The sequence below is a fragment of the Saccostrea echinata genome, unplaced genomic scaffold (genome assembly GCF_033153115.1).
Source record: "Saccostrea echinata isolate AGI-Se365-2 ecotype Australia unplaced genomic scaffold, CSIRO_AGI_Sech_v1 ptg000041l, whole genome shotgun sequence".
Taxonomy (NCBI): Eukaryota; Metazoa; Mollusca; class Bivalvia; order Ostreida; family Ostreidae; genus Saccostrea; species Saccostrea echinata.
The window spans coordinates 1,456,922-1,469,045 of NW_026889790.1; the positions used below are offsets into that span (position 1 = coordinate 1,456,922).

Sequence of the window (12,124 nt, forward strand, 5' to 3'; positions counted from 1 at the left end):
TGAAATCAGATACTGATGTAGAGAATTAAGTATTTTAGTGAGGTCTGCTTGTGTACAAAATTTTATTGAAATAAGACCAAAACTGTAGGAGGAGTAGCGTCTTTGAAAGAATTTCACAAGAATTTCTGGTTTTAGTAACTACGGCAACACTGTTCACAAATACATGTATAACAAAAATTGATATATGGAATTATTTATCTTAGTGTAGTCTTCTTGTGCACAAAGTGACATTGAAACGAACTAAAACTGTAGGAGGAGTAGCAATTTGAAAATTGTTTACAGGCAAACAACAGACACCTTACTACAGTATATGGCAATAACAACAGGTTTATGAAATAAAAAATGAGCACTTCAAAGTAGAAGCTAACATAAAGATTAGAATAAAAAAAATTTATAAAACTGAGGAACAGATTTAAAGCATTTGATAATTTCAGATGTTGTGTATTGTTTACCCATTTAGAGGTCAAGGAGGAGGCACTGATGCTGAAGAATGTAGATTTGGACTGACTTGCAATACATTTACCTGAAAATCAACAACACAATTTCATTATTAAAGCATTAATTAAGTGTTCAAGTTTAAAAACCACACACTGAATTAGATATTTAGAAATTATCTTGTAAGAATGAATTACACTTACCTATCAGAGTTTTGCCAGTGCCAGGTGGCCCAAATAATAACAGACCCTTTGGTGGACCTCTAAGACCAGTAAAAATATCACTGAAAGAGTAAAGACCAATCAAATCAAGTAGAGACACAAGACACACAACATTCTTTGTAAACTGTAGTTGTTATCTGTGACTTGATGCTTAAATGCCTCCCAAACACATAACAACTACCTGCCCCAAGACCATAAACTGAGAACAGACTTAAGTCAAAATTTCAAACCAGTATAACTTTTGAAATAATTTTGATATTGAAACAAAATTTTCGTCATATATTTGAACTTAAATGTTATATAAAATTGCAAATTTTTAAGCAAATACATTAAAGAAAACTCAAGATACACATGTATTAAAAATCAAAACTTTGACTTTAGTCTATTTTCAGTTTATGGTCTTGGGGCCCGGTATTGGTTAACCGCATTCAGGTACATGTAAATATTCTTAAAATGTTTCAAATTGCCTGCATTAACTTCAGTTAAGGGATATATATTAACATTTTAAACAATGTCAGTGGTATATCTCAACTGATACAAATTCGGTTGTATTAATTTCTGTAAATTAGAATTGCATGTGTTTCCATTTCTGACACCTACGGTCTTAACATTGGCCACACCACAATTTCTTTGATGGTCTTCTTGGCAAACTCCAGGCCAGCTACATCATCCCAGGACAGCTGTGGGCCATTATCCATTATCTGGATCAAAGAGGATATCCAATGTAATGGAGTGTCATATCTAGTACATTGTACATGAATTTCCTCATTGGTCAGAGGGGGTGTAAACATTTTTCAGATATGTATAGGTAAAATAGAAGCATTCATGCCCCTACTCCTCCAAGAAAATTTTCGATAAGTCTTCACTTTTGGAAACTGAAAATGTTTTAATGATTATCCAATTATGACAAATTGAGCATAATGCACTGTTAGTATTTAATTCACTCTACTTAATCCAGAGTTCATTAATCTGCACTTCTTGTGAAAATTGTTAAATTTGTTTTAAACAAGAATTCATTGTTTTTACAATACATTGTATAAACAAACTATTTTTATCTATTTAGTAAACATTTTACAGATTACCTCATTCATAATAAGTTCTATCATTTTGGGCTCTATTCCTTTCAGTCGTTCATCTGTCACTTCTTCATTCTTCTCTCCGTTCTTACCAAGGACAGATCTCGTGATGGCCTTTATTCCAACATCCTCATTCCTGGTATCAAAAAATTCATTATTTCTAAGAAACCTTTACTAAGGATGTTTTTTTTCTTTTCAAGTCAAATCTTTACTTTAGTCAACAGACTTGTAGTAAGAAATTAGACACCTACTCTTCATTTTCTTCTCTGTTCATCACTGGAGGAACAAATTTACTGCTTGTGCCTCGTCTGAAAATAATCCACACATTAAATTTCTTACACAAAAGTAAAAAGTTCATAATGTGCTATATTATCAACTCAAGAATTTTTGAAATTCATTTGATTATTAAGGATTTCCTTTTTGTAGATTGATCTGACCTAGGTCCTAGAGACTTTTTGGTGGCCCCGTAGGAAGCAGTGGATACCTGACCACGCCCTCTGCCATATTTTTTCTGGTTATCAATATTCTGTTGAAATGGACATATAGATTTTAGGAATGACTCTAATTCTTGGCCAAATTATTCGAGTATAACCTGGTTTGGGTCAGTTTACGCTTTATAATCCACAAAGCTGATTATAAAAGAGCATAAACTGACCCAAACCAGGTTATACTCGAATAATTTGGCCAAGAATTAGAGTCATTCCTTATAATTTAATTTTAAAATCATTAAACAACTGTTGTTGTAAAATTTCGTTGCTTTTTATTAGTTCAAATTTGCTGCTCAATAATACATAATACAACCGTAGTAACGGAAGTGATGGGAAGCGAGGGGAGGTAAAAACTGATACAAAGTCCTAGCAGCCATGTTGTTTGTTTACATGTGGTAAGATCCGAGTTACTGTTTGAAGTTAAAGGTACATTTATTAAATCTGGAATTTTCCATGAATCCTGAGGACTGGAAATGAGAGGATTGCATGGATACAGACGATTCAGCTGGTTGTCAGGGGGTGTGTCCCCATACCAAACCAGGTTATACAGAAATAATTTGTGTTCCTTTTTGGATATAAACCAATCAGAGGCTAGAATACAAACAAAATTAAATTATTTCTAATTGCCATGGATAATCAAAATAATAGGAGTGAAACGGTTCACCGCGGTATCGATTCACCGCGGTATTTTTTCTCGGTTTGATACACGGTGCAAAATCTCTCATTTTCGGTTCGGTTCATTTTTCGGTCGAGATCGTTATTCAGTCGGGTTTGGCATAAGGTAAAACACGTTACTCGGTATAAATAAGTATAGAAAACGTAAATTTTTGATGACTGATAGCTTGTAAAATAATTTTTGACAGTCAAATAATTTTAATCAATTTCTTCTAGTCAATTTGCAAATAAAATTCGTAAAATATGTGACTAGATTTAGAAAAAGAAAGCACAAAACAACGTTGAATTTGTTTCCTTCTATCAAAATGTATCGTATCGAAAATAACCGAACCGAGACATAATTATACAATACGTATCGAACCGTGAAGGAGGTGTATCGTTTCACCCCTACAAAATAAGCCAAATTCTTTTAAACAGAAGTGTTTTCAATAGAAAGTGCTTACTAGTTGTTCTTTGGCTGTTCTAAAAGGGCCAGAAAAATTAGGTAGATTGTTTTGTTCCACACCACCATATCTTTCATCCTCATCTTCCATAAATGGCCTCTTCAGGGAGACAGCCTTATATAAACAGAAAGAAGCAAGAATTCCTTCGTATTTACTTAGGTGCATTGAAGAGAGAACAGACTTAAACTTACTGATTTTTAAGAAAATTAGTTTTTAAGCAAAGTTCAATACTATTTTGCAAGAGCACTTGAGCAACTAATGTCCATAAACCATTCTCCTGTGTACAGGGAAATTTAGTTCAGTTTCGTTTTTGTCCAGACACATTAGAAAATGAATTCACCAACAGAACGTTTTGGGGGTTAAATGTAACAGTATACAGTACAAGTAAGGGTGAAAACTGTTCAGTTTAACATATCCCAGTGTTCAGTATAACATATTCTAGTATACAGTATAACATATTCCAGTGTTCAGTATAACATATCTCAGTGCTCAGTGTACCATATCCCAGTGTTCAGTATAACATCCTAGTATACAGTATAACATATCCCAGTGTTCAGTATAACATATCCCAGTGTTCAGTATAACATATCCCAGTGTTCAGTATAACATCCTAGTATACAGTATAACATATCCCAGTGTTCAGTATAACATATCCCAGTGTTCAGTATAATATCCTAGTATACAGTATAACATATCCCAGTGTTCAGTATAACATATTCTAGTATACAGTATAACATATCCCAGTGTTCAGTATAACATATCTCAGTGTTCAGTGTACCATATCCCAGTGTTCAGTATAACATCCTAGTATACAGTATAACATATCCCAGTGTTCAGTATAACATATCCCAGTGTTCAGTATAACATATCCCAGTGTTCAGTATAACATCCTAGAATACAGTATAACATATCCCAGTGTTTAGTATAGCATCCTAGTATACAGTATAAGATATCCCAGTGTTCAGAATAACATATCTCAGTGTTCAGTATAACATATCCCAGTGTTCAGTATAACATATCCCAGTGTTCAGTATAACATCCTAGTATACAGTATAACATATCTCAGTGTTCAGTATAACATATCCCAGTGTTCAGTATAACATATCTCAGTGTTCAGTATAACATATCCCAGTGTTTAGTATAACATCCTAGTATACAGTATAACATATCCCAGTGTTCAGAATAACATATCTCAGTGTTCAGTATAACATATCCCAGTGTTCAGTATAACATATCCCAGTGTTCAGTATAACATCCTAGTATACAGTATAACATATCCCAGTGTTCAGTAAAACATATCTCAGTGTTCAGTATAACATATCCCAGTGTTCAGTATAACATCCTAGTATACAGTATAACATATCCCAGTGTTCAGTATAACATATCACAGTGTTCAGTATAACATCCTAGTATACAGTATAACATCCTAGTATACAGTATAACATATCCCAGTGTTCAGTATAACATATCCCAGTGTTTAGTATAACATCCTAGTATACAGTATAACATATCCCAGTGTTCAGTATAACATATCCCAGTGTTTAGTACAACATATCTCAGTGTTCAGTGTAACATATCCCAGTGTTTAGTATAACATCCTAGTATACAGTATAACATATCCCAGTGTTCAGTATAACATATCTCAGTGTTTAGTATAACATATCTCAGTGTTCAGTGTAACATATCCCAGTGTTTAGTATAACATATCCCAGTGTTCAGTGTAACATATCCCAGTGTTCAGTATAACATATCCCAGTGTTTAGTATAACATATCTCAGTGTTCAGTATAACATATCCCAGTGTTCAGTATAACATCCTAGTATACAGTATAACATATCCCAGTGTTCAGTATAACATATCACAGTGTTCAGTATAACATCCTAGTATACAGTATAACATCCTAGTATACAGTATAACATATCCCAGTGTTCAGTATAACATATCCCAGCGTTTAGTATAACATCCTAGTATACAGTATAACATATCCCAGTGTTCAGTATAACATATCCCAGTGTTTAGTACAACATATCTCAGTGTTCAGTGTAACATATCCCAGTGTTTAGTATAACATCCTAGTATACAGTATAACATATCCCAGTGTTCAGTATAACATATCTCAGTGTTTAGTATAACATATCTCAGTGTTCAGTGTAACATATCCCAGTGTTTAGTATAACATATCCCAGTGTTCAGTGTAACATATCCCAGTGTTCAGTATAACATATCCCAGTGTTTAGTATAACATATCTCAGTGTTCAGTGTAACATATCCCAGTGTTTAGTATAACATCCTAGTATACAGTATAACATATCCCAGTGTTCAGTGTAACATATCCCAGTGTTCAGTATAACATATCTCAGTGTTCAGTATAACATCCTAGTATACAGTATAACATATCCCAGTGTTCAGTATAACATATCCCAGTGTTCAGTATAACATATCCCAGTGTTCAGTATAACATCCTAGTATACAGTATAACATATCCCAGTGTTCAGTATAACATATCCCAGTGTTCAGTATAACTTCTTAGTATACAGTATAACATATCCCAGTGTTCAGTATAACATATCCCAGTGTTCAGTATAACACCCTAGTATACAGTATAACATCCTAGTATACAGTATAACATATCCCAGTGTTCAGTATAACATATCCCAGTGTTCAGTATAACACCCTAGTATATAGTACATAGGATAACAAATGCAGTCCATTTTACCTACCTCCTCTCTCATGTTTCTGTTCTGGAATGGCCTCTCTTCTCCAAATTGTCTTCCAAGAGGCTGGGTATTTTCTCTCTCTCCGTACATCTTCCCCCCATTTCCGAACAGCGGTTTTCTGTTCGCAAACTGTCTAGTACTGTTTCCAAACATTTTGACATTGTCTTGAGTGGTCTGACCTCTGGCAATCCCTACTGACAATGAACTACTGCTAGAAGTATCAGGTCTGCCCTGGGCTTGATAAAAGTTTCCATTCACCTGATTGTGCACTAGACAGAATAATTTCATTATGGCACATCTCATTTGTTATTTTACTTATTGTAAATGTTTGTGACTACATGTATTTACTTATATTTTTAATATTCATATATTTTAAATACTATAAACATTCTTATGTCTATTATTTTTCTTTCTGTATGTTAGCATTTTAAATGTTTTATCATTATTCTGCAACAAAATGCCATTAAATGCCCCATGTTATTGTTGTCTGTTCTATCAATAGAAATACACACTATATAAACATGAAGTTGGAAAACAAGCAAGCAAAACTCTATACCTCTGTGCCCCTCTGTATTTTTATTAGTTGTAGAATGATGTCCTTTCCAGCTCTCTGTGGTACTGTGGCTGCTATTAGAAACACTGCTTAAGACTCCATTGGATCCTTGTCCACCTCCACTGGACATGGACAATGTCGACCTTCCCTGATTTTTTAGGGAAGCCACAGCACTAGAATCTATGATCGAGTTCTTAGACTTTATTATGACCTGTGACTGCTTGCTCTCTGGCAGTAACTGCTCATTCTTAGCCTAAATCATAAACAGGTAGAACTTTTGTATACAATATTCAAACTTAAAGGTTTATTTCTAAAAAAAAAATTTTTATTACACTGAAATTAGGTCCAAAAATTTGATTTCCACGATACATGACAAGAATAAAATGAATTCCACGGTGATCAATGTTTGTTAAGCTTTGTTAACTACATAATATGTAGTTTGTAAACTAAATAATAAGTTGTTAACAAAGCTAAAAGTTGGTTTAAATTAATATTAACTCTTAAATAGAGAAAATTTACATATAACCTATGAACTGCATTTTTTTTTCACCATTAGATGAACATGTTTTACAAAACTGACCTTGACATTACCTAGTTAAGTCTTGTAGCACTGGTCTAGGTATTTTTTGTTACACTGACCCTGATTTCAGCTATTGACTAGATAAGTCTTGTAAAATGACCTTGAAATTGACTAGGTAAGTCTTGTAACACTGACCTTGACATTGGCTAGGTAAGTCTTGTAACACTGACCTTGACATTGGCTAGGTATGTCTTGTAACAGTCCATTTCTTTGATTTTCTCCAGGGACAGAGAACTCCTCCATTTCTGGCTTTCTACATATGAAATAAAATATTTCAGATCAAAGATTCCTGAACTAGAGAATACATTTGTTATTAGTTTTGCAAGTCCTCATGCATATAAATTTATTTAAGAGTGTTTATTTCAAACCTGAGATGTAAACAAATTATGAGCATATGTTCTTACCATTTCTGTATTTACTGCAGATTGATAATGCCCCCTCAGCAAAGTTGTTTAAGCCTACAAATAAAACATTCTTCAAGATATGGCCTTTGCACAGTACTTGAGGATAAAATCATTAGACTGATAAGATACAAAATGTGCGTATTAATTCAGCTGAGACTGTTACCTTGTTCTGTGTTATGTGTATCCACGATGGCTGTATATGGTTTCCAATACTCTTTTCTAAGAAGTTCATGGCTGTCACTGGGAAGCCTTAATTAATGAAAACACATTGAATCTTAAGGACTCTCTACACACTAAGATATGCATGGGGGACATACAGAAAATTATATAATATAAAAGTGTGAAATATTAAGTTTATCTATTTTATTTTCAACACAAGGAACCAGGCATTTACCACCTGGAAAAAATTCAACAAAGAAAGAAATCACTTGCTTACTTAAATGGGGAAAATATGTGCTACACTTCAACTTTTATTTATTTATTTTTTTTTTTTTTAGAATTCTTCAGGTGAGTAAAAATGCTGAAAATGTTATATCTCGGGATATACAGGTACACATATTTAGTACCGCAATACAATTTTTTGGTGTACTGCCATATACCGATGTATCATTATTCCCTCATTCATTTCACTCAAACACTTTAGTTACAGTAGATTAAAATGCATGAAATTCACTCTAAAATGAGTACTGAAAGATAAATAAAAGTAAGTAGACTTGAGCACCAAATGAGATTTTAACTGCTAAATAGTTGGGCTTACCCAACCTCTAAATAGCATACCTCCCATGCCTCTGTGCAAGTTGAAGTTGTCCCATGAGACTGCGATATATGTCAGCTTTCTCTGCTGGTGTGCCATTTCTCAGTTTATCAGACATAAACAACGTCTGATATTGGTTTAAAAACTGCTTGTCATATTCATCTTTCACATTCATTTTGATTTACCTAAAGGATCAAAGCTAACCAATGAGTACAGATATTAGCTAATAGATATATTTATTTAGACAGGTTTGCAGACATGTTAAAAATGGGCAGTCCAGTGATCCTGTCAGTCCTTTTTGACTAAGGGCCTTAGTATTAAAATCCAAAGACTTAACAATCACTGAATCGGTCCATCATTCTTTCAATGACCTGACAAAGCCAGATCTACCCAACAGTTCACGAAGAAAGTTATCCTTACGAATACAAAAAACACTTACTGTTAAACTAAATGAGTTTTCATCTCAGACTGCATCGACTGTCATCTGGTATCTCCGATGAGGATACTTTCGGTTTCCCGCCAAACGATAAATCTCGATCCCGATTTATTAATGTATTCAGTAATGTAAAACTCTGTTAAAAAAAAGATCAATAAAAAAAAGTAAATAAATAAAAATCTCGCATGAAAATAAAAAAGGAGATTGCAACCATTAGCCTCTTATTTATTATTAAATAATGAAAACATTGGCCGGGCTAACTTGTTTTTATAGTTCGATTCATTTTCACTTGCTAGGTCAGAAGAGAATTACAATATGTACATTGTACTTTGATGAGGCCACAGAGCACCATTGATGACTTTCTGATATTAAAAAAATTGGATGTTGAAAAATTCAGTTGAATTCTGATATCATTTTTTTATATTTCAAAGTATAAATTTCTGAATTCCATATACAACAGTCAACTGCTTACTGCCACTGCTTATATATAGACGGTATATTGCCTTTTTTTAAAAAATTTTATATGCATGCTTGAATAAACACTATCATCGCAACAATATATTACAGTAATATAAAAAAAAAATCGGCGGATTGGGGAATTTTTCAACGGGAAAGGCGGAGGAAGGGGCGATGGGGCAAGTCCTATGGAAATTCCATATACGACAGCCAACTTTTTACCGTTTTCTACCACCACTGATGATATAATTGACTTGTTTTTTCTTCAACAGCTGTTCAATACGATGCTTAGTTAAATCAATGTTGTTGTGGTTATGTTAATGACAAAAAAGCTGATCTAGAATTGTAGGGGAAAGAAGAATGAAGAAGTATTTCCTCTGAAAGAAAATGCATAGCTTCAAAATTATTTTTTTTTTATTTTTTTTTATATAAATGTGTATTTGATTATGGCTTGTGTTACCCAGGACCTTCTCTAAATAGTATTTATATAATATACCAGTCCCTTTGACCGACCTCCCCTACATAGGAATTTCCTTTCAATATGAAAATTTAAAAAAATCACAAATACTTTTGAATAGAGTAAAATACCTTGTGATTTATGATAAAGGGGGGGGGGGGTAAAGATGTCACAATATATACGTTATTTACCTTATGCAAAAGTATTTGTGATTTTCCCCGTATTGCTTCTAATATATTATTATTAATAAATTAATCCGCCAAGATTATCTTAGACGCTAATAAGAGTTTATTACTACCCCCCCCCCTTCCCCCATTTTTCCATACAGATTTAGAAAACTGAGACGAAATAATTTCTTATAACCATTTCTCTGTCGTTAAAGTTCCGTACCCCCCCCCCCCCGCAATCTAAAAATAACTGTTGGGTTATTTTTCTTGTCCGGAAATTTTAGTGTTTTGTTTTTAAGGGAACTTTTATATTATGGAATCCATATACGACAGTAAGCAGTTGGCTGCCGTATATGAAATTCCATAACTTACAGTTTATTTTTTTTTTTAAAGATCTTGGGGCCAGTGTTTGAAACTCACAGCAAAATTAGGCAGACATGCAGGGTTGACTGCTAGTAAAAGTTGTCAGCCCTGCCAAAGATCTACTAAAACTGCTTGGGGCATTGTTTTCTAGACGGTTGATATGCATGCAAGTATACTTCAATGCACAAATTTTACCTATATTTTTTGTTATAAATTTTGACATTATCAAAATCGGGCACATAGCATAAGATAACAAGGGAGGATGGGAGCCCCCCCCCCCCCCCCACTTTTTTTCTTTTGCCGTTGATTTAGTATAGAAATTTCCATTAAAAGCTGTTTAATTGTGCTCCCCCTCACCCCTCCCAAATTTTTGTTGCAGGAAGGCAAAATCCTCCAAAGTTAATGTATAGATGTATCCCCCACAAATGTTCTTGAGAAGAGAGTTTACCCTCCCCCCCCCTTCCCCCTCCCCGAGTAAAAAAAATCTCATTGGAATTGCAACCTATAAACCTGAGATTTGCCCCCCCCCTCCCCAATATAAATAATTAGTGGAATCGTTTTCAAAAGCCAACAGACTGACATGGATAGAACATTTACTGTCCGCTGTCTTATAACGGTAGAAGAAAACATGATTTGATGCATCTTCAAGTCAAATGAAATCAGCTAAATACAAATTACAATACAACGAACTGGGATTCTGTTTAACCTTCAAGTTTTTAAGAAACGAAACTAAGTTTGCTCTATCTCGTTTCGTGTCTGCATCTGTTTGTATCATTCATTTGGGTTTATTTCGATCTCATTTCGTACATTTCTGCTGGTCTGCATGGTCTAGATTTAAGAAAATGGGGTGGGGTGATAAATTAGATTAGAACTTATCAGAAACTGTGTTTCTTAAGTATGCTTCGTTTCGGAAGCAAAGTAAATATGTTTTTTGAACACCAACAGACCTTTATTTGAGTTACTTCTTTTGATTTTTGGTTTCTTTAAATAATAAAAACGGTATATATTTAATTATGACAGATAGACAAGATATATAATATGCAATTCGACTATCATTTAAAAAAAAAAAAAGAAAAAATCATTTCAGCTAACTTTAAACTGAACTACTAACCTGTATTGCAATAATAATGCACAATTTTCCTAGTCAATCACCATCAGAAAAGAAAAGCTAATATGTATGTCAGGAGTCCTCCGCTTTGAACAATTTTAAGAAATGCCACTCCTCAGATAGGACATTGTTAACCTTGACTTTCATTTACGGCCAACTACATGTATTTCGAAAAGTGTCAAGTCCAAGCAAAATGTGTTATATCATGAAGTATATCATTTCAAATGCCATTCCTTCTACATACCAAAGACTCTAAAGGAAAAAAATACAGATTTGTCTTCATTTCCTACATTTGTACATTTTTTTCTTCGAGAATGTAGAATTATACTTCTGTAAGTAACTTACTTTGCTACAGGAGATGGATAGGACATGATGACTGGTTAGTAAGCAATAGGAATGACAATGTTACCGACTAGACACCTTTCAAAAGAGTTCTAACGACCTTACTACAAAGATATTATATAAACCAGAAGCGTTAACAAGTAGATCGCAAGGGGGGGGGGGGGCACTTTTTCTGAGTATAATATTTTGCTGAAGTAAATTTTCCTTTAGATGCTGGTTGCATCCTCTTTTTGTTTTGCTGTAAGGTCGAGCACTTTTTTTGGTTTGTCAGATTTTTTGTTGGAAATCCCCCCCCCCCCTCTTTTGAAACCGTTGACATAATCAAAAGAGCAAATTTGACCTTGCCATTATCCTGCCTCTACAAGGGAGACAACTTTCTTTTTTTTGTTTGTTTATTGTTTCACGTCCCTCTCGAGAATTTTTCACTCATATGGAGACACCACCACTTG

General features: G+C 33.9%; 1 protein-coding gene across 1 annotated transcript in view; it reads right to left on the minus strand.

Moving 5' to 3' along the window:
* The window catches only part of LOC133200834 (folliculin-interacting protein 1-like), a 29,212-nt gene extending 20,378 nt beyond the window's left edge, over positions 1-8,834 (minus strand). The window contains exons 1-14 of the mRNA XM_061336650.1: positions 8,786-8,834; positions 8,370-8,531; positions 7,756-7,841; positions 7,593-7,646; positions 7,359-7,441; positions 6,612-6,861; positions 6,059-6,324; positions 3,339-3,452; positions 2,170-2,258; positions 1,984-2,040; positions 1,739-1,868; positions 1,257-1,357; positions 639-718; positions 453-523 (exon numbers count right to left, since the gene is read on the minus strand). Coding sequence (XP_061192634.1) covers positions 453-523; positions 639-718; positions 1,257-1,357; positions 1,739-1,868; positions 1,984-2,040; positions 2,170-2,258; positions 3,339-3,452; positions 6,059-6,324; positions 6,612-6,861; positions 7,359-7,441; positions 7,593-7,646; positions 7,756-7,841; positions 8,370-8,521 — 1,533 coding nt within the window. The 5' untranslated portion in view covers positions 8,522-8,531; positions 8,786-8,834. The remainder of the gene's footprint in view (positions 1-452; positions 524-638; positions 719-1,256; positions 1,358-1,738; positions 1,869-1,983; positions 2,041-2,169; positions 2,259-3,338; positions 3,453-6,058; positions 6,325-6,611; positions 6,862-7,358; positions 7,442-7,592; positions 7,647-7,755; positions 7,842-8,369; positions 8,532-8,785) is intronic.
* Positions 8,835-12,124: the final 3,290 nt, after the last annotated feature.